At 49.1% G+C, this 17,907-nt stretch overlaps 8 protein-coding genes across 8 annotated transcripts; 5 read left to right on the forward strand and 3 right to left on the reverse strand.

The window, feature by feature from the left end:
* The first annotated feature begins 65 nt into the window (after window positions 1-65).
* Window positions 66-1,717, forward strand: F5147DRAFT_723170 (cyclin-like protein). The gene is made up of 5 exons (XM_041438960.1): window positions 66-239; window positions 292-401; window positions 451-660; window positions 714-975; window positions 1,024-1,717. The coding sequence occupies exons 1-5, from the start codon at window positions 208-210 to the stop codon at window positions 1,616-1,618; spliced, it is 1,209 nt and encodes a 402-aa protein (XP_041286592.1). The 5' UTR covers window positions 66-207; the 3' UTR covers window positions 1,619-1,717.
* Window positions 1,718-2,050: 333 nt separating this feature from the next.
* F5147DRAFT_657867 (uncharacterized protein) lies at window positions 2,051-3,064 on the forward strand (the record flags this gene model as incomplete). Its single annotated transcript, XM_041434343.1, has 4 exons — window positions 2,051-2,116; window positions 2,197-2,272; window positions 2,311-2,804; window positions 2,870-3,064. The coding sequence occupies 4 exons, from the start codon at window positions 2,051-2,053 to the stop codon at window positions 3,062-3,064; spliced, it is 831 nt and encodes a 276-aa protein (XP_041286593.1).
* A 1,165-nt stretch (window positions 3,065-4,229) lies between these two features.
* Window positions 4,230-6,222, reverse strand: F5147DRAFT_779911 (uncharacterized protein; the record flags this gene model as incomplete). Its single annotated transcript, XM_041442377.1, has 4 exons — window positions 4,230-5,293; window positions 5,349-5,446; window positions 5,496-5,674; window positions 5,728-6,222. The coding sequence occupies 4 exons, from the start codon at window positions 6,220-6,222 to the stop codon at window positions 4,230-4,232; spliced, it is 1,836 nt and encodes a 611-aa protein (XP_041286594.1).
* A 99-nt stretch (window positions 6,223-6,321) lies between these two features.
* F5147DRAFT_723188 (uncharacterized protein) lies at window positions 6,322-7,788 on the forward strand. Its single transcript, XM_041438961.1, has one exon. The coding sequence runs from the start codon at window positions 6,451-6,453 to the stop codon at window positions 7,348-7,350; it is 900 nt and encodes a 299-aa protein (XP_041286595.1). The 5' UTR covers window positions 6,322-6,450; the 3' UTR covers window positions 7,351-7,788.
* Window positions 7,789-8,202: 414 nt separating this feature from the next.
* On the reverse strand, window positions 8,203-8,618 carry F5147DRAFT_723192 (uncharacterized protein; the record flags this gene model as incomplete). Its single annotated transcript, XM_041438962.1, has 1 exon — window positions 8,203-8,618. A coding segment is annotated over one exon (162 nt), but the record flags the coding sequence as incomplete, so codon positions are not given.
* A 3,067-nt stretch (window positions 8,619-11,685) lies between these two features.
* F5147DRAFT_723212 (uncharacterized protein) lies at window positions 11,686-12,250 on the forward strand. Its single transcript, XM_041438963.1, has 3 exons — window positions 11,686-11,893; window positions 11,959-11,995; window positions 12,049-12,250. Exons 1-3 carry the CDS (start codon window positions 11,777-11,779, stop codon window positions 12,216-12,218), a joined length of 324 nt encoding a protein of 107 aa, XP_041286597.1. The 5' UTR covers window positions 11,686-11,776; the 3' UTR covers window positions 12,219-12,250.
* A 115-nt stretch (window positions 12,251-12,365) lies between these two features.
* Window positions 12,366-16,926, forward strand: F5147DRAFT_723213 (uncharacterized protein). Its single transcript, XM_041438964.1, has 4 exons — window positions 12,366-13,020; window positions 13,071-15,447; window positions 15,506-16,776; window positions 16,832-16,926. Exons 1-4 carry the CDS (start codon window positions 12,544-12,546, stop codon window positions 16,871-16,873), a joined length of 4,167 nt encoding a protein of 1,388 aa, XP_041286598.1. The 5' UTR covers window positions 12,366-12,543; the 3' UTR covers window positions 16,874-16,926.
* Window positions 16,927-17,408: 482 nt separating this feature from the next.
* On the reverse strand, window positions 17,409-17,813 carry F5147DRAFT_586189 (uncharacterized protein; the record flags this gene model as incomplete). The annotated part of the gene is made up of 2 exons (XM_041431911.1): window positions 17,409-17,540; window positions 17,595-17,813. 2 exons carry the CDS (start codon window positions 17,811-17,813, stop codon window positions 17,409-17,411), a joined length of 351 nt encoding a protein of 116 aa, XP_041286599.1.
* Between the last annotated feature and the right edge of the window lie 94 nt (window positions 17,814-17,907).

Consider the following 17,907-nt stretch of genomic DNA (forward strand, 5'->3'; position numbering starts at 1 on the left):
TCGGGCCTATGTAGTTAGGAATAATATGTTTTGTTTGTCACATGTATCTGGTCATAACAGTTTCGGCCAATTTCCTGATGCCGGTGACCGTTCCAACTTTCAAGTTGTGCAACCTCATTATTCTCCGCAACAATACTCTAGCAGGGTTTTGCAACTTTCCTGCATTCCTTGTTCAATCCTGATTTAAACGTGTCCTGTCGATTTCATATGGCCACTGATTTCTGGGCCAGTTCGCACTAGTGAGGAGGATCAAAGTCACGAGGCATAAGCAGCTTATGGTGGGTATCATAGCAAACGATGGATAGTGGACCGCGCTACCTTGAAGGAGTCTCGTTCAGATGACCTACAATACGTGGATGATCCGGAGTACCTCGATTTCTTTGCAATCTTCTTTGCGAATGGTGAGTGTAATACACATGCGAATGCGGACTGACGTTCAAACTTTTCTAGTTATAACAAAACTAGGAAAAAAGCTCAACTTCAGGCAACGCGTCATCGCGACAGCCATTGTATTCTTTCGAAGATTTTATATCAAAAACTCGTATTGCGAAACAGACCCATTCATCGTCATCGCAGCATGCTGTTACGTGGCTGGAAAGGCGGAGGAGTCGCCCGTGCACATCAAAAATATGGTAGCAGAGGCTCGCCTTTTCTTCAGCCGTGTGTTTCAACACCAAGTATATCTGTTTCAATACTGATGTCAAGTTGCACAGAACAGCCGTACGGCGTGAAATACTTTCCTTCAGATAATTCCAAACTCGCCGAGATGGAGTTCTACCTCGTTGCGGACCTCGAATGTGATCTCACTGTTTTTCATCCTTATCGCACGTTGTTGTCCCTTTGCAAGAAGGAGAGCTCAAACGACTTGCAGACAGAGGCTGGTGAAGTGGGAGTGGGAGTGGACGATGGGCCACGGTATTGGGGAAGTGGTGATGGGCAACTCGAGTTGCCAGATGATGCGTTCCAGCTAGCTTGGTGAGCGGATTTGTAGGAGGAGTGTCTCATAACTGACTCTAATTGTAGGTCTATCGTCAACGATACATATCGCTCAGATCTCTGCTTGCTTTATCCTCCCCATCTACTCGCCATTACCGCACTCTATCTCGCTGTTGTTTTACACGGTCCAACTAGAGAGCTCCTCCAACATCAGTCTCATTCAGTTGAAGCAACACCAGTTCACAGTTCCCCGAGAAGATCGTCGCGACAAAATTCTAGTACATCATCGAGTCACTCAAAGAAACCCTCACAGGACTTTGTTGCTTTCTTTGCTGAACTTAACATCTCAATGCCATTGGTCGCCACTATTGCACAAGAAATCATTTCACTATACACACTCTGGGAGCGGTACTTTGAAGATTCCGATCATGTTGATTCCGCAAGAGGTACATTCTACGGACATGCGTCGGCCCAGACACAACCGGCAGTGAGCCATAGCGGGGTATCTACGCCCGTGGAGAACCTGGAGGATGCACAGAGGCCGCATGGTGCTACGCCGACCTTCTTGCTGCAGGTCTTGACGAGGATGAGGGAGAACAGGTTGTCAGATATGGCGCATGCGTCTTCTGGGAGGCATGTTGCGGTGAATAAGATGTTAGAGCGGACACAGGCTGCTGGGTGATTAACCATACCATCTTCATTTACATCGCTACGCATGTATCTACATTTTGTATTTCATCTGATTTACTAGCAAATACCCATTGGAGTTTCGGTAACGTCACCTAACGTGTAATGGAACGCAGTCACAAGACAATAATCTGCGATCATGTGCTAACCCGGTCAGCAAGACCTTGATCAGGTAATGTTATGTAAAATTGGACGTTCACCTCGATGCAACCTCCCCTTTAGTGCTAACAAAAACTGCTAGCTCCACAAGCGCTCTACAAACTGCTCTAGAGTCTGTCCACAGTCAGACACCAAACGTTGAACAGACCCCAAGCCCTGTCTGTATATGGAAACGGTACAAAATATCACATTCTTATTATTGAAACAGACCTGCTTTTGTATGGATATGTCATGGTGATCGTCCTACAAATAGTGCTGCCAAGCCATCATGCCTCGCGGCCTGCCACGAGGTTGGATGGCCAAAGCAGATGGGCTTAGGGAATCCGGGCGTCTCGTAAGTGCCGGTTATTACCATCAAAACTGACGTATAACGCTTGCAAGGCAGTCCGAGTCTCATACTCCGAATCTCCATAGGGTCTAAAGGCTAATCAAGAAGCCTTTGAACTGCAACCCAATCGTCGTCGAGGAAACTCGCAAAATGCAGTTGCAGGTGAGCTCCACATCCAGATCTACTTGTCACGAATGCAGACCTGACCGATGCCCAGAGCATCATCTACTTCAAGCCACCAGCCATCGTTACTTTCTTGCTACTAATGAGCTTCCCACTCGTCGATCCAACATGGGTGGTGCGATCTCTCTGCGCGACTCACCTTGGGAGGCGCCTACTCCGAGGTTTCAACAGGACCCTCATGGACAGACTCTATCACGCACTCTCCTCTACGTGTCTTCGTGTCCGCCTCTTACTATTTCCATTCCCTGCACGTTCGCGGTGCGGAACATTCCCCACGCTAGAAGCGGAAGCGAAATATTGGTGCATTGCTGCTCGTTACCGACGCCACCTTGCACAGTCTAGTGCTCGCCGGCCGCCGCAAGAGACGTCTGAGATACCTCTCGTGACGTATTATACACCACGTCTTCTACCTCAATACCGCGATGTACAGCACCTCGACGAAGGAAGCAGTGAATTTTCTCTACCAGCCAAAACGTTTTGCAAGTGGCATAGGATGGTGTTTCGGGGATCGGTGAGTCCTCCGTCTGACATTGCTGCTCAGAAGAAGTGATGCCTGCTTGGTGTTTGGGATCAAAGTATCACCCGACGCTTGCCCAAGCGGTTGTGCGCATGAAGTATTACTCTCACAGAGACCTGAAAGAAATGCAGCGGATTGCGCGCCTTCTGTCAGACGAGCAAGTGCTACGCCGGCCTTGGTCGTCAAAATATAGCGAACTTTGGAAGCGATGGTTGAATACCAAAGGTCCGGACGTAGTCATCGTGTTTGAGTGATGTAAAATAGTTGTTGTAATGCTGGCTGTACCTGATACATTCCTTTCCGAAAGTCGTGATTCACGTGTTTGCACGTGGCGGTTCAAAAATAGTGAAAATGCTGAAAATTCATTTAAATCAGTTTCGAGTTTTGTAGGCCTCTGAATGGCTTCAAACACACCATCTCGCGCCTATTTCCTACTCAGACTCGCTATGGTCAACCAGAGGATCAGTCCTGACCGAAAAAAAATGAGCTTTGTACCTGCATTTGGAGGAAGGATGGGAAATCTGCTGTTCTTGAAAGCATATCGAACGTATAGAGCGATGGGAGGTAAGTCTTAGCATATTCTACACATTTTGGATGGATGCCGCCAGCAAGTCACGGTGGCAAGCCCTTTCATCTAGGTCTTCTCAGGAACGAACTCGACAAAGTGATTATAACCACGCCGTTTCTTTGCACATTCAGTGACTACTGTTCACGTTTGTAGATTATATTCAGCTCCATACATCAAATACAGCCACTAGCTATTCCACTCTACATGTTATTGTTACAGATAGTCACTATGCCTATACTAGCCTGGAGCATTTCCTACATTTACAGCAAGGAACTTGAAGCTGCAAGGTTCACGAAGGTCCTGGTTAGGGAATTGGCGCCGCCCACTATCATAGTCGGAGATCTCTGATGCTGTCGAAGCCACTTCTTCACTGGAAACAGCGTGAGCAACAAGATACATCGACAGTTCGAACGTCAGTGACAGGTTTTTGGCTAGCAACATGCAGAGTCCAGACTCTTTAACAGTTTAAATTGATCCGGAAATCAAGGGCGCACCCATGATTGGTGTGTGAGGGTTAATACATCGATGTAGATCATAATTTGCCTCCCACCGCTCTATACTTTTTGCCAATACACCAAGAGCAACTATATGTGCTCGATTTCCCATCCTTCCTCCAAATGCAGGTACAAAGCTCATTTTTTCGGTCAGGACTGATCCTCTGGTTGACCATAGCGAGTCTGAGTAGGAAATAGGTGCGAGATGGTGTGTTTGAACTTTGAAGCCATTCAGAGGCCTACAAAACTCGAAACTGATTTAAATGAATTTTCAGCATTTTCACTATTTTTGAACCGCCACAAACACGTGAGTCAAGACTTTCGGAAATGAGTGTAATATACCTTTGTTTGTTTACCTCACATCTGGGCTTTTCGCATGAGATTTCTCCTCACCCTCCTACGCTCGCCGCCCAAGCCTTCACTCTTACCCCACTGCAAATATGGCACGCGGCCCTTCTCCACACCTGCGACCCCTTCATTTGCGTCCGTGAAATCCAGCATTCCCCAGATAGGCAGCTCTAGCTCACCCTTGACGATCACCCGACAGCGTGCAAGGATAGCGGGCGAAACCGGGGTGAGTATATGCATGTGCGATGAGCTAGGCGAGATGGCACGAATGAGAGCGAGGCCATGGCAAGTGGAGGTCGAGGGTACGGGCGGATGTCTGGCTTGGACGTATGGCAATTCTCGGGCGCCAGACGGGTCTAGATACACTGGATCTTCGGTTCCAGGTTCGCATTCGACAAGACCAACGATCGCGCCATTTAAGACGTTGGAGATCTCAGAGGGAATCACGTCCTCGTAGCCTGCACCAATAAGGATGACTTGGTCAAATGCCCGACTCCAGTCCACCTCGTACGGATACTGGGCACAGAGAGGATGAGAGGTCTCCCATTTGGTTGCTGTCATTTGACGAAGAGGAGCGGATGGATATGGAAACGACATCGATGTAATAGATGGAAAGATAGCATAGAAATAAGACAGGATGTTCAAGTTGCGCTGGTCGACGGCATTAAAATGCGCATTTGCTAAATTTGGTGATATTGCTTCGAGAGTATGCTGGAGCGCCTTGGTCGGTGCAGACTGGAGAATGTCACAGGCTGATGAGGCCGTTGGCCAACCTTTCTCTTCTGGACCGACGACCTCAAATACATGAGTAGCCTCGGTGAGTTCTTCGATCTTGGAATTTAGGTCAGCCCCAAGACCCTTCGTCCACCCCATTGTATTGACCACCAGGGGAATAATGTCGGTGACCCGCGTGTCGATCGACTCGTCATCAGGCATCGAAGTTTGAATCTCGAACTTGTACGTTTCGAGGAGCGCTTGAACGGCCGCAAGATAGTGTGCCGGACTGCACCGTGGTGAAGTCGCTCCAACGTAGTGCGCTCGGTATGGAAGACTGGGATGTGTAAAAGGCGGGCCTAAAATACCAAGATATTTGAGGGGCGCTAATAGGTTGATGAAGTGATCACTCACCGAATACCGGTTTGTCTATGATATTTAAGGCGACCAACCCCCCAGGTGTAAATTCGGACTGCCCTACGTCGCATTCAAGATATGCGACGCGCTGAAATCTATAAAGTACTGTTAGCGATGTTCATATGTATTGAATTCCAAACATACCTTGTTAGAAGCCTGTTCAAGAGCGTCCGAGCAAATGTACTCTTTCCGGACTTTTTCGGACCCTTGACAACATAAACGGGGAGTGGTATGGGAGATGGTGGCGTCTCTGCCGCGCTCAGGGCAATACTCCACGATTCTGGCAATACGAACGGTAGCACATCCCTGTCGCTGTGCGTCATCTGTATGATAGGATAAACAATACTTTACATACATTCAAATACAGCACACGTACCAAGTGCACGCCAGGCCGTATAACTTCTGCCGAGCTCCGGTGCCAACGCGAAGGTTCGAAAACTCCATCAAAGACGCGACATACACGTCCGAGACCCTCCACTCCCGTATCGAGCGATCGAATTGCCACTACAGCTCCGCCGTGATTCTGTCTCACGCGAGGAGGAAGAGGATATATGTTTAAGTCGGTGTGTACGTTCGATGAGGCGCATTGCAAAATGGGGATCGGAGCAGAACGAGGGGCGAACACATGGTGAACTGTCTTTGAGGCGGATAACGTTACACCGAGTATAGAAACAGATCCCTTCAAAACCGTAAGAGTAAATATCCCTAGAAGCGCGAGTGTCTCCTCCTGGTCGATGGAAAGCACCGAAGTCTCGTTTTGCAAGCCCGTGGTACTGGCTTCATCCGCGGAGAGATCATAAACGTTAATATCACGAGTGGGCTTGAACGTGGACAGCTGGGAAGGCTCAGATCTCGAAGGCTGGGGATACATTCCAGTGCAATACTAGAAGTGATTTTCACGTGTTCGGCGCATATCATAAAATTGAGTCTATATGTGGGGACCAAATAAGCTTGTTGATTTCGAATCTTCCTTCTCGCTACCACCATCTTGGCGTTAGCGCCTCCCATTCGAAAAGCCTCGTCTCAGCAACCTTAGCTCTTCATCGAAGCTAAATCTTAAATAAAACACTCGTCGTACTTGGTATTCCTCACTTCGGTCATGACTCGGTTACTTGCGGACCCTACCCTGGCGCAATGTCCAGATTTTACCTCTGTCATTTTCAATACCAGTCGTGCACCTCTCCTGAGTCCCACCATCGACGACGCTCAAGCGGCTGCCATGCTTCGCACTATCTGGCTAGCCACCAACACGGTTCTCACTAAACAGTGGCAGCGCCAGCTAGACTCTGACGCCCGAGATGTCGCCGAACAGCAGCGTCTCCTCACTGAAGATGAAGCCCAGCGTCTCGCGGCTCAAAAAGTCCAAGATGCTCTCTTTACCGAAGAAGAGAGGAAGAAGAACTGGATCCACCACATCCCCATTCCTGATCGTCCTCGTCCCACTCGTGCAGCCGAATCCATCCTTGTTGCGGACTATGCCTTGCGCAAGCTCGACAAAGCCCAGTTTGTCGAGCTGTATTACTGGACTAACAAAGGTCTTTCAAATGCTCGTTCAGCCTTTCACACCTTCGACGATGACACCATGTTACCCGCTGCCGCAGCAGACGGCTCCACTGTCTGTACCGCAGCCGGTGTCATCGCAGACCATCTCCTCACTCCCCTCGACTTCTCGAGGGCTGTTCCTCGTTTCATTGCCTCGCTTGAACAGCGAGGCTGGGTTGCTTCACGCGTTCGCATGTTGGCACAATTTTTCGGGGGGCTGATGCTGCACCACTACTGGACATCGGACAATCAATTCGAGCAGCGGGCCCTTCTCGTGTATCAAGAGGAGCAACGCCGAGCTTGGCATCAGGCCATTTTGCAACCGGCTGGAGCCTGGAACATTTCCATTCTCGATGAGACGGAGATTTCTCGGTGTTTCGATCGCATCTATCACGCAGAGCGTGTGCGCATTGACCATGATTTCGACTTAAAGGTTAGTCCTTTGCATTTTTTCTGATGAACAATCACTGATCTTCCTTCCTTGTGTTCTCTCTCGTGTTAACGGTATCCTACTGGCGTTTTTTGTGTCTACTGTGTTGTCATCTATGTAATGGGTGTTATGATATGCGTTTTGTCTTGCGTCTATGCAATATGCGGTTCCCTCTGCGCGTTTTGTGTGATCTGTTTGGTCCTTTGCTGCGCTACTTGCGTTCGCATGGCCCTCAGCGGTTTCAACGTCTATCCTCTCGCTCGTCCCACGACGATTCTGCATCTAGTCGCAGGGGGCATAGTCTGGCGTGATGTATGAAAAGCGGGAGGGACGCTAAACAAAGATAGTAATCTCAGTATCTTTGATAGAACTAGTTTTACTATGTGACAAGTACCTAAACGAAGATAGTACTAAATCTTTTGTGAGCTCGTTGTAAACTAAATAGAATTTTGACATACGCACATCTATTGGAGACAAATATATAATAGTCCTAGCGAAGAGAGAATGTGCGGGGTTTGAGAGATATACTAACGACCACCGAGACACTTTCAAACGCGCGAGTCCGCATCACTGCTTTTCATCGAGGTCGAGGTCCCTCAGACTGGAGAGATTCAGACATTCGAGCGCTATTTGCAATAGAGAATGAGGAGGAAAAGACGACGGCGAACGTAGTGTAACATCTATTACTGTAATTCACGTCTGACGGTGATCGGAACGCCTATGTTAACTAAGTCCGCAGGCACTCAACCCCGTATGCATGTCAAATTTTGAGATTTTGTATTTGCAAGTTATATGATGTTATTTACAGGGTGTGTATGATCTATGATGTGATCGTCGACTCAAGGTGCATACGCAAACTGCTCGGAGATCCCTGTTAAGAAAAACCATACAGCTACAATATGTCTAGGGTCCTAATGTTCATAACGTCAATCGAAGCCGTGTCTTTGACCTGCGCAATGATATTGTGGTCCGAAGCGACCCTCTTGTATTCTCCAACGCGTTGCTGCGCTACCAAAAGTGCGCTGAAAGCCTGCCCAAGGCGAACCATCAAACGCAATGATCGTGAGTGAGCTTCCGGGTCAATTGGCAATTCATCTTCTCCAGGTGAGTCGCTGGATGGCTCGTCAGTGTCGTCTGGTCCAGGCTCGGACTCGGACCAATCCCCTACGCTCTCCCCTTCGTCCGAAAAGGTGAGCTGCTCTGCAAAATCAGCCAGCCCAAGGAGACCACGATCCCATGGACGGATAAGAAAGAACGTCTGCTGAGTGGGCCTTGCACGCGAGAATTGAATTAGGGTCTCGTCCGTGGTGATCAGCAAGTCCCGAAGCCCATCTGCTTTCACTCCATACGTAGCAGCAAGACCCCGCCTCCGTTTAACTTCCGTGACACGGAATGCGATGCAAGGAAGACGGAGTCTGCAGTTTGCGAAGACGGGAGCATTCATATTCTCGAGCAGGTCATACACCTTCGAAGCTAAATTCATAGCCACAATGTTTCGCAACGATGAGACCGCTGTCTGAATCTCATCTTCAGACAACGATGGCGGGGCGCATGGCGGGGCTGCATACGAGATAATGTCGGCTGGAAGGCAACTATTGAACTCGGACGATTGTCCGACCCAGTCCAGGGAAGTGATATCGCCCGATCTAGCCACAATCTCCTGCAGGAGCCGTCCGAGCGCATTTTGCTTCTTCTCACCATAGATCGCGGGTAGGTAGATGCCGAAGATACCAAACAACGAGTACGCAATGTCTTCCTGCATCGTGGTGACACGTTTCGATGCCCATTGCAGTTTCTCTCGAGCGCCTCTCATCCCTGGACGAAAAGAGATCAGGGCCCGAGCACCTATTCCTGTCGCACTCTCCAACTCCTTCATGATTGCTGGGGACTCTTTGTGATTAGGAGAGTGATCGTCGAGATATAACGACCAATCCTTCTGATAAAATATAACGACTTTCGAAGCGATTAATTCTTGAAGGGTCCATCCTCGCTCGTTCCAAACACTCCTTACCAATGCCCCGGGTGGGGATGAAGGAGAGACATCGGATAGGTAGACGATGGTGAGCGCTGAACGGCGGTACCAGATGAACATGGAGTTGACAGAGTCTTGACACTCCATGTTGTTGCTCTTATCGATGCAGCATGCGTCCATCCACGCCCAGAGATACCCCGCATCACGAGCGATTTTGCAGAACGACTGCAGTTTTGCGGTAGGACCAAGTCCATCCAGCTCGTACACAATTTTGTCCTGGATGTCGTGCAGTAGCGCCTCCGTTTCCGCCCAGTTATGTGATAGCATGACGCAACGGAAGTGCATCGCTACTACTTCCTTGATGTGCTCCATTTGGAGATCCGAACGCTTCGTCATAAATGACAAAAGCTCCTTGTAGTCTGTACTTGTTTTGAAGAAGTTAAGCTGTGCTGCTCTGTCGCACAAAAGACCCGTAGAGGTGTTGAGCAGACGAAGGGGGGCGTTGCTGAGTTCAATCCCAACTACTCTTTGAATAGCGTCTTCTACTTCAGATGGACGGACGTACTGCTGACGCAGATCTGCAGAACGAGATAGGCTTTTCGAGACGATACAGGAGTGTTCCATGGCTTACCTCGTATCTGAGCTTCTGGAGCATCGTCCAACTTGGACAACATGAAAACCTCGATGGCTTCATCGTAGCATCGGGCACCATGCAGCGCTGTGTGCGTCAACAGGTATCCAATGTGAGACGAAGGATTGAGTTCAATGACCTATGCAGCGCCGAAGTCAGCATGGGGTACGAAAACGTAAATGCCATCGCACCTTTTGCGTGTCGAGGAGCGCATCCTCCCATAGCATTTTACTTAACTTTGCCTCGCTGCAACTCGCAAAGAAGATATCGGATGCAAAATCCAGGTCAACCGCCATGGAGTGTAGGTCGATAGCCTTATCGTAATCGCTTGCAGCGAAGGCAGCCTCTCCGTTGGCAGGGCAGAGTGTGCTGCATTCCTGTTTGAAATCTGAGAGGAGTACAGGTGAGTATTGTTGCCTGCGCGGCATTACGGGCTCTAGACTCGCCGTTGGACCAATCGAGGCAGTCGGCATTTGTAATTTCGTCTCTTGAAGTCATCATGTGTTGGTATGATTTCATGGCCTCTTGGAGTTTACCCGCCCGAAGGAGTGCATTACACCGTTTATGGTGTGCCTTCCTTTTGCCACAACGATTTCAGGTCCCAGCCAAAGAGCTGGACAAGGGATTCAGTTATGAGAAGTGTTATACATGCATCATCTTGACGTACCACCACTAAATCCTCATATATTTCATGAATGTTCGATTTCGATGATGAATCGCGGGAGTCGAGGGCGGCAGTGAAATGGTCGGCAGCTTCGTCGTGGCGTGCGCTATCCAAGGCCTTGATTCCGAATTGAACGTGTAGATATGCCTAATGTCCAAGTTGTAAAGATGAGGGTTGATGACCAAGCATGGATGATACTTACTTGCACGATATCACATGCGAGAGTATCAGTATTCGGACAACCGGCAGCGAGCTCTTTGAGAAGCAGGCTTGCCTCGTCATGTTGCTCTGCATTGAAGAGCGCGATGGCCTGAAATACGCGATGAGGGAAAGAGTATACGAGGCAAATGTAACATACCATACCTTGATCAATAGCAGAAAATGAGTGATTTCTGAATCCTGGTCTGTGTACATGGATGCAACATCAAATGCTGCCCTCGCATCCAGGACGCGGCCTTTTCCACAGAGGGCAATACCCTTGGAGATATAGCCCGTCAATGAGGGTTGAATCCTGATGGACTATGTCACCGTCGAGTTAGCCCTGTATAAGGCGGCGATTATTCTCACCTTGATTGCATCCAGAAGGGCGCGGTCCCAGTGATGTTTTCGCCCCATAACAAATGAACGATGGGCGTAGGAAGTATGGTCGTTTGGATTGGTGTTGATATCTTGGGTGAGTAGGTCTTCGGCGGTAGATAAGTCACCGTTTACACATGCAATACGGGCGGGTGTGATGGCTAGGATCTGCACAAAACATGCTCGAATTGTGGTATATATGAGTCAATGATGGAAACATGCCTTTGAGCGATGGACGTAGGGAGTATGGTTGTTCGCATCGCTGTTGATATCTTGCATGTGTAGTTCTTCGTCAGTAGATAAGTCTCCATCTATGCATGCATCGCGGACTGTTGTGGTGGCCATAGTCTGCAAGAAGCATACTCGATTTGTGGTATATGAGTCAGAGACAGAAACATACCTTTGGATGTATACCTTGAGGTACTGTCCACTCCGAGATGTTATATTCACCTCCGCTGAAGATGTGATTGCCGTCCACGGAGAAAGTGATGCATCGCGTGGGATAGAGTGCATGGAGGTGGCACCGGTTTGTGGATCTGATAGCCGCCAGAGATGAATATGGTTGTCACTAGATGCGGATGCGACGAGTGTGCCAGCAGGACTCGGATGAATGGCAATAGCATTGATTCGGTTAGTGTGGCCCGTCCAGGGATCACCGACCTTCTCCGAGGTTTTTGTACCCCATTCACGTATGGTAGGATCCTCGTATATTATAAGGACGTTGTGGCTGCATGAACAAGTATTTGTTACATGCATGTGCGTGGTATAACTTGATTGTACACACAGACTCACCATCATTGTTGGTTGCTAGATGGACTCCACAGAACAGCTAAGTCGAAAGAAAATGATGAGCATCTCGATCTGATAGGAACTAACGCATGCCTCATGATACACCCTGTGCTCTCAGCCACTCTTTGTATTTCAGTGATTCAACGACCCATCCATCTGTGAGCCGGAATCGGCATAAGCTTCGTCTCGTAAATTCCGCAGCCACGAGGATGAGTATCAGTAGGCTTAGTACCTGTGTAAATCACGGTTTGTTGCAGCAGTGATCCCACCAGTAGTAGTTACTACTACTATTAGCTGTGAGTATTAATGATAGAGTCATGCAACAGCGAAGTTGACTCTGGGAATAGAAAATTTGCACAGCCACTAAAGTAGTTCAACGCCATCAACGTTCACCAGGACAACGCTGAACACGCGTCTGAATCGAACACCATCATTATTGGCATTCCTTTGTCGCCTGCAAAACTTGTTTCTTCTTACCTGCACACCGACCGCCTTTCGTTTCTCATGTTTTGACAGCTTTCTTGGATTGTACTCTTATAGAATCTTCATCCTCTCAGGCCAATATTTCGTTAAATAATCACGTACAATATGCAAACACAAGACCACCAACGACGTTCACCGAAGCGCCAGGACACTTTCGACCTTCGTGACCAAATTATGGCCGACGACCCTACAGCATCTGCACATATGCACGCCCATGCAGATGCAACCAATACCTATGCAGGCGCTTCTGATGAAGAGCATTCTGTTCTAGAAGATGACTCTGATGGCGAAGAGCGCGAGATAGAATATATGGACGAAGACGACGACCGTTCGTCTTCACTTTCTATTCCAAATGAATCTATCGACTTTGATTTGGTCTACTCGCTGCACAGCTTCGCTGCGACCGTCGAAGGTCAAGCCAGCGTTGTAAAAGGCGATAGCTTATTCCTTATGGACGACAGTAACAGTTATTGGTGGCTTGTTCGTGTGCTCAAGACACAGGACGTCGGATATATTCCTGCAGAGAATATTGAGACGCCTTTTGAACGCTTGGCCAGGTTGAACAAGCACAGGAATGTGGACGTGAGTCCTGCACCATCCAACAATTTCAAACTCGTGACTTTCCTTCTCAGCTTGCACACGCGACACCACAAGAACTCCAAGAAGACGTCGAACGCGTGCGGAACAATCTTTCTTCTCGCGCTGGCTCGCACCACTCTCCTTCTCCTACCCCTGGTTTTCCACCCACAGGTGCTGGGCAAGGCAAAGGTGTCACGTTTACAACTGCACGGTCTGTACACCGATATCCGCCTGCTGTCTGGCATGAGGAAGAGGAAGAAGAGGAAGACATAGAGTGGGATGACGGTGCATATGAGGAAGAAGACCCAGACCTTGCAGAAGACATGCTTGTTCGACAGCGCCAAGGTCAGATGGGCCGCGATGAGCAGCAGGATTCTATGGGCATGCAGATGGAGCCGGATGACGGAATGAGCTGGGATGATAGCGTTGCAGAGGACATGCAAGCACAAAACGCGCAGAAGAAGATAGAGCAACAGATGCTTGTGGCGCCTGATACTCTGCGACCTAGCGGTACACCTGAGAGACAACAGGCGCAAAGCCAGGTACAACAGCAGCCAGAGATAATAATAACCGAACAGAGGCAGCAGGAGGAACAACAGGCACTTGCTCAACAAGCTTTGCGCCATCAATCTTCACGCGATTGTATCACTGTTGATGTCCGTTCGTCTTCACCGCCCTCATCTAGTAAGAGCATTGATCCCGCCGAAGTAACCGAAACAAGAAAACTCTCCGTGACGCCTTCAATTGCTCGTGATGAGCCAGTCAAACAAGCTTCAGCACCGAGCGGCCCCCTTCTTCCGAGCGCAATCATGCAGAAGCAAGAGGTCGAGCGGCAACGCACCCGCGAGGAAATTGAAGTTCTCGAGGAAGCTTCGAAAAAGAAGCTCAAGAACAAGTCTCTACAGCCCATCTCGAATACCCCAGTCCAGAAGCCTGTGCAGGCGTCTGGTAAGCTTCGCAAAGAGCAACGCGACACGACAGATGATGAAGCAAAGGAGAAAAAGGAGAAAAAGAAAGGAGGTGTATTCGGACTCTTTGGCCGCAAGAAGGATAAAGGCAAGGATAAAAATTCCATCGAAACGGCTTCCAATGAAACCCGCGGGTCTCAAGAATCAGGACGGTCCTCCAGCAACCTTCACGGACCCGCATCTGAACCTCCGATGTCCCCTGTCACTGCATCAGCCATGCAACAACAACAGCAAGTTCTTCGCACGCCAAACGATTCGAGGACGCCAACGAGACTTCAGTCACAGCAGACGCCTCAGACACCGCCACAACAAGTACAGGCTCAGGTGTCGCAGCATGCGTCACAGCTACGCCAGCGGGATCAGCAACAACAGGCACTGTATCAGCAATATCTCAATCGTTCGCCGTCATCGCCACCGGAAGCGCCTTCATACGGATTACAATCTGCTTCCGCTGTGTTATCAAGCTCGAGTTCATATAATACCTCTGCCACCTCTGCCGCTGGGCTTGGGCTGGGCTTGCCCTCCTCTAGACCACGACCCGGCTCCCTCGTTCTTTCGCCCACTGCCGACGGACAAGGTGTTGGTGTACCTGAGCTCAGCGTCATCCGTGTGTTTGCAGGCCAACACTTGCAGACCGAGGCGACTTTCAAGACTGTTCTTCTCAACGCATCTACTACTTCAGCCGACCTCATTCGTCAAGCCATTCAACGCTTCCGTCTCCCCGCTGGCGAGGACGGAGCAGATTACTACCTCACTATCAAACAGGTCGAGGGTTCATCTGCAGATCTGCTTCCGGAAGAAAAGCCTCTCGGAGTCTTCGAGTCGCTTGTAGAGGCCGCCATGGAATTACCAAAAGTCAAGCGGAGCAGTGTGGGCAGTATTAGCTCCATCTCAAGCAACCTCTCCATGCATCCCGCCATAAAGAAGTTATCCATGAACGACTTCAGTGACGACTCCGTTGTCAAATTCTACCTCAACAGACGTCGTGATGGTGCAGATGACAGCGCCACGACAGAAGAAGGTGATGAGACAGTGCAGGCTAATACGTCTCATGATGTAGCCGAGGGTCTAAATACCTCGGTGAGCAGTGTCAACGTGACTCCTGATCGTTTCAGCTCTCCCTCGTACCGCTTCACGTTGCAACTTGTTATCCATCCCGAGGACCTGCCCGATGATATGGTCTTCGACCCAGTCACAGAAGCTATCGTATTCAAGAACACGCTACGTGATAGAACCCATTCTACATCATCAATTTCTTCTGGTATATCACAGGGTCAGCGCCGAAAAGTCTTCACCTTCCCCAAGAATGTCACTGTTGCTGAAGTAATTGAACTGGGACTTGAGCGTTTCGGCATCTTGGAAGGTGTCGTTGATGGTGGTGACGAAGTTGAAGATAAGATGACGAAGAGGCGGAGTACCAGCAAAGTCCGATATGGTCTCACAGCTGACGTTGGAGGGCAAGGTAAGAATACACATACACTTGGCATAAATGGATTTGAGTGCTGACTTCGTTGGTCCAGAACGAGAACTATCGCCTTCAAGTAAAGTTACCGATGCATACACTCGTCCTCCCAGTTTCCGCCGAGCTCAAGAAGGCAAGCGCAGATCTATCGATTCTGCTCAACTGCTTGGAAGCATAGATGATATTCATGTCGATGATCCTGTCTTCATTCTCCGCCGAGCAATCTCCTATCGAACATCATCGTCTCGTCATCGCATGTCCGCGCCCCTTGATGAAATCGCCCTTCAACATTACCGTGATTCAGTTTCTGGCTCTAGTCTCAGCTCTGATAATCAGACTTCGGGTACCGAGGAAGTTAAACCGAGGCAGCTGTCAAGACAAGAGATCATTGCAGCACAGCGCGCCGCATCGCGAGCGAATCAGAAGGCCATTCTTTCGGCCCAGATGAACTCCCTGCGTGGCGTGGATGTTCTTCTACCCGGAAACGCCATGATCCGCAGCTCCAGGTATGACGCTGGAGACAAGATGCGCTATTCATACGTGCAAGACGGCGAGTCGTTTGATATCAGTGACATTGTCGAGCAAGAGTTTTGCGAAGGCAACTCGGCACAAAAGAACGACCTGCTAGAAGGCGTCCTCGGGCGCAATAAAGAAGGCATGAACGAGAAGATTGATCGTGTACTGAACAAAATCAAAGATGGTCGACTTCACGCTCAATATGTCGTTGCGGCTTCGAGTCAGTCTGACGGTCTTCCCTCTGGTGGTTCTGGCTCTGCACCCTCAGAATATTCCGTCGATGACGCCGTGACTCCCCCTTCTGGTTCTGACGGCAGGACTCCCACACCGCTTGCGAGTAGTGTCACTGGAGCTCGACGCGTTGCATCACCAGTGTCTGACATATCTCGGACACCGACGCCTACTGCAGCAGATGGCCGACACAGCCGCACCCGATCTACTACCCCGTCATCGAAACAAGGAACAAATGCTCCTCGCCCTATTCGTCAATCGTCGATCGCTTCTGTCATGTCAGAAGTATCGATGTATACCACCCCCACTGGACAGCTCATCAGCCCCCCTGAAACGCCGCGTATCAACACCACCCCCAAACCGCAAATTCCCAAGCGACCGTACATTCCCAAAGATGACTTCGGTCTCTCGCATATGATGGCGATCATTGAAATTGCTAGTGCAGCACCCAGGGTGCCTCAAACCTCTGTACACCCAGTGGACGAGTCACTATTTGGAAAACCAATAGATATGACGACTCTACACCCAGATATTCAAGAGATATACGCGGGTGCTTTCCAACAACTTGATGAAATGGATAAGGTAGGAGATTTGTCGCTGATCGAACAAAATGTTTCGTGCTGATACACTTGGATAGACATTAGATGAATACCTTCAATACGTCATTAGCGCTCGTTAATTATTGATGCAATCTGTTAGCTGTTGGTGTATATATTTGCGATTTAATATTTATGATTTCATTGCAGCTGCATGTATTGACTCTTCCATCTTGAGTCTTCTAGCAAGTCGAATGACGGGAACATGAGCGGAATAGCAACCGAAAAAAAAACTTGTGGACTGATATTTAAATTTCGGACTCGTCTTTATCAATGGGTATCGCACATTGTACGTGCATCAACCTATAGATCGTAACAAAGTCGGGGTGCCTCGCTCCCTAAGATATTACTAACTGCAAAAGCTCCTCGTCGTCTATGTATAACGGACTACATCTGATGTCTCTGTTCGAGATGCAGACGGGATACTTGCAATATTGACGGTGTCCCAAATTTACCGGGAGGCTCTAACATGCGGAACGTGTCAAGATCATTCAATATGTTTGCCGCGATAGAACCCCGAATGACCCATAGCACGCGTCAGTGGTCTTACACCACTAATGGACTGTGCAGTTCATGGTTACATGCAGAAAAGAGGATTGGATAACCACGAACTCTGTATCATTCACCCATGACAACATCTACTTCATTCATGTCTGTCCCGCTGGCGGACGCAGATGACGTAAAAATATCTGCCCCAGCTGCGAGCGAATCAATAAGCAGTGCTAGCTTGGAGGGTCCCAAATTTGGCTCCTGTAAAAGTCATTCATGATGATTGACTCATGTCTGAAATAATCATCTGCTAACCTTCCGTATTTCCTCAAGGTCTTCCTTGAATCCTTCTGCAAGGGATGACATCCAGAACTTCCTGAATTTATCTTTCATGGCTTTTTCACGCGCCTCGTAATCCGCAGACGGATTTGGCGGTAGAAAAGATGGTATTTCAGCACTGGGCAGGGAGGGTGAAGGTGACCTTTGTGGAGGGACGTCTTTTTGTTTAGGAACTTTCAGACCGTCGGTCTGCATTTGTTCTTTTACCATGGATGTACGAGCGTCATCATCATCTGACTCGGAGTCGCTATCTGAGGATGTAGATTCAGACGACGAACTCGTGTCGGAT

Source organism: Suillus discolor, assembly GCF_016758755.1.
Source record: "Suillus discolor strain FC423 chromosome Unknown F5147scaffold_95, whole genome shotgun sequence".
In the NCBI taxonomy this organism is placed as follows: domain Eukaryota; kingdom Fungi; phylum Basidiomycota; class Agaricomycetes; order Boletales; family Suillaceae; genus Suillus; species Suillus discolor.